The sequence below is a fragment of the Astatotilapia calliptera genome, chromosome 3, assembly GCF_900246225.1.
Source record: "Astatotilapia calliptera chromosome 3, fAstCal1.2, whole genome shotgun sequence".
Lineage (NCBI taxonomy): Eukaryota > Metazoa > Chordata > Actinopteri > Cichliformes > Cichlidae > Astatotilapia > Astatotilapia calliptera.
Window position 1 is genome coordinate 7,594,813 of NC_039304.1, and position 1,976 is coordinate 7,596,788.

A 1,976-nucleotide genomic window follows, 5' to 3' on the forward strand; every position below is an offset into this window, starting at 1 on the left:
AAAGATTAATTATGGCTCATGTCTACACAGAAAACTCTAAACATTAGACATATGCACTACTTAAACTGCATTTCTCTGCATGATCACTTACGTTTTTGATTTATTGTTGATTAAAAAGAAAGATGATTGCCATACTAGTAGATCAGGAAAGGCTCTGTTTTAGCACTCTGAACTTTAAAAAAAATGTTTTTAACACATAAGGCTGAATGCCAAGTCCTTTAACCCCCTCAGCTTTGATGGCAGGGGGCGGCCAGGGGGACCTCAATCTCTCTCTACGCCACGTTACTCGAGAGAGCCAATCATGTTCTGCAGTGTGATGGTGATGAACCAATCAGACCTGTCAGATGTGGCAAAATGTAGGACAAGCTGGTGTTTTTAAATCTGAGAAGTATACTGCTGCTTCATTAGGTGTGGACTTCTGTACTGAAGAAGGAGACAAGATGAAGATGTTCTTTGTGACCATTTTCCTGATCTGCTCTTTATGTAAGTAAAACAAATTTACTTGTGTAAACTTTTGATCTTCATTTGTGTGAAACTGAGTCTGTCTGAATTATTTCAGGTGCAGCACAGTTAAGTGACGTCTCTCAGCCTGAATCTTTGAAAACAGTGAAGATTGGCGACTCAGCTACTATTAAATGCTTCATAAAGAGCGCATCAAAGAAAACCGTGTGGTACAAGGTGACTACAGGGAGGAAACTACAGCTGGTGGTAAAAACTAATTCTCAGTATAATGTGAGAGAGTTCAGTGATGAATTTGTTAACCGTTCTTCAGTTAAATTTGACATGACTAACAATCATCTGACCATAAATAAAACATCATGGGAAGATGTTGGAACATACTTCTGTGGAGTCTTACACATAAGTGAGGTTCAGTTTGGGTCAGGAACATTTCTGATGTTGACAGGTATGTTTGGACATGTTTGCATTTCAAATAATTTCAATTGAATGTGAACACAGTGCTAACAATCTCACTCCAAATGGTTTGTTTTCCAAGGTGCAAAGACAATCAGCGACTCTGTCGTCCAGCAGCCAGAATCAAAGTCAGTGAGGTCCGGAGACTCTGTGACTCTCAGCTGTTCTCTTCACTCTGCTCAATGCACAGCAGAACTCACTAGTTTCATGTGGCTGAAAAACTCGGATGGTTCTGCTCCAGAGATGATTTATTGCTCTGACAATAAGAACAACATCTCCCAGAGAACTGACAGAGGACGAACTACCTGCGTGTACAACTTTGTCGTCAGGAGCCGGGATGATGCTGGGGTCTACTACTGTGCTGTCAATGCATGTTGACAAATACTGCTTGGAAATGGGACAACAATCAATAATGGTAAGACACTAGCAGTGCATTTTTAAACTTTTTAAGGCAGGGATAGCTCAGTAGATAGAGTGGTGGCCCCATGATCGGAAGGTCGGGGGTTCGACTCCACTGAACAGCTACCCTGAGGTACCCCTGAGCAAGGTACCGTCCCTACACACTGCTCCCCGGGCGCTGCATTGGTGGCTGCCCACTGCTTCACTGGGTGAATGGGTTAAATGCAGAGGAACTATTTCCTTATGGGGACTAACACGCACACTTTACTTTACACTTTAAGGTTCAACGGTTTTTAAATGTGTTTCTTTAAAGTGTAGTTTCCAGTAGATTAGATCCAAAGACAACAAGTCTGTGAAACTTTGCCAGATTTGTCCTTTTTATCAGAATGTCAGATCTAATTAAACCCTCTAAAAATACCAATATCCCCAAATACAAATTCTGTTTAGAAATGGGACCAAGATTGGTTTTAAGTGTAAGTAACTTTGCAGTAGAAAATCATGCGTTTATAATTTCCAAAATGCACGTATGATGATTAACTTTTTAAGATCTGTTTTGCTTTTTATTTTATACATTAGAAGTTGCTTTGAACTGAACATCTTATGCCTCCTTCTGGTGGTGGTCAGAGGGCCCGGTGGCCCGGTGGCGCCAGTGTCCGGCAGCCTCA

At 41.3% G+C, this 1,976-nt stretch overlaps 1 protein-coding gene across 1 annotated transcript; it reads left to right on the top strand.

Moving 5' to 3' along the window:
* Window positions 1-440: 440 nt before the first annotated feature.
* LOC113018472 (uncharacterized) lies at window positions 441-1,305 on the top strand. Its single transcript, XM_026161540.1, has 3 exons — window positions 441-483; window positions 560-904; window positions 995-1,305. The coding sequence occupies exons 1-3, from the start codon at window positions 441-443 to the stop codon at window positions 1,288-1,290; spliced, it is 684 nt and encodes a 227-aa protein (XP_026017325.1). The 3' UTR covers window positions 1,291-1,305.
* The last annotated feature ends 671 nt before the right edge of the window (window positions 1,306-1,976 follow it).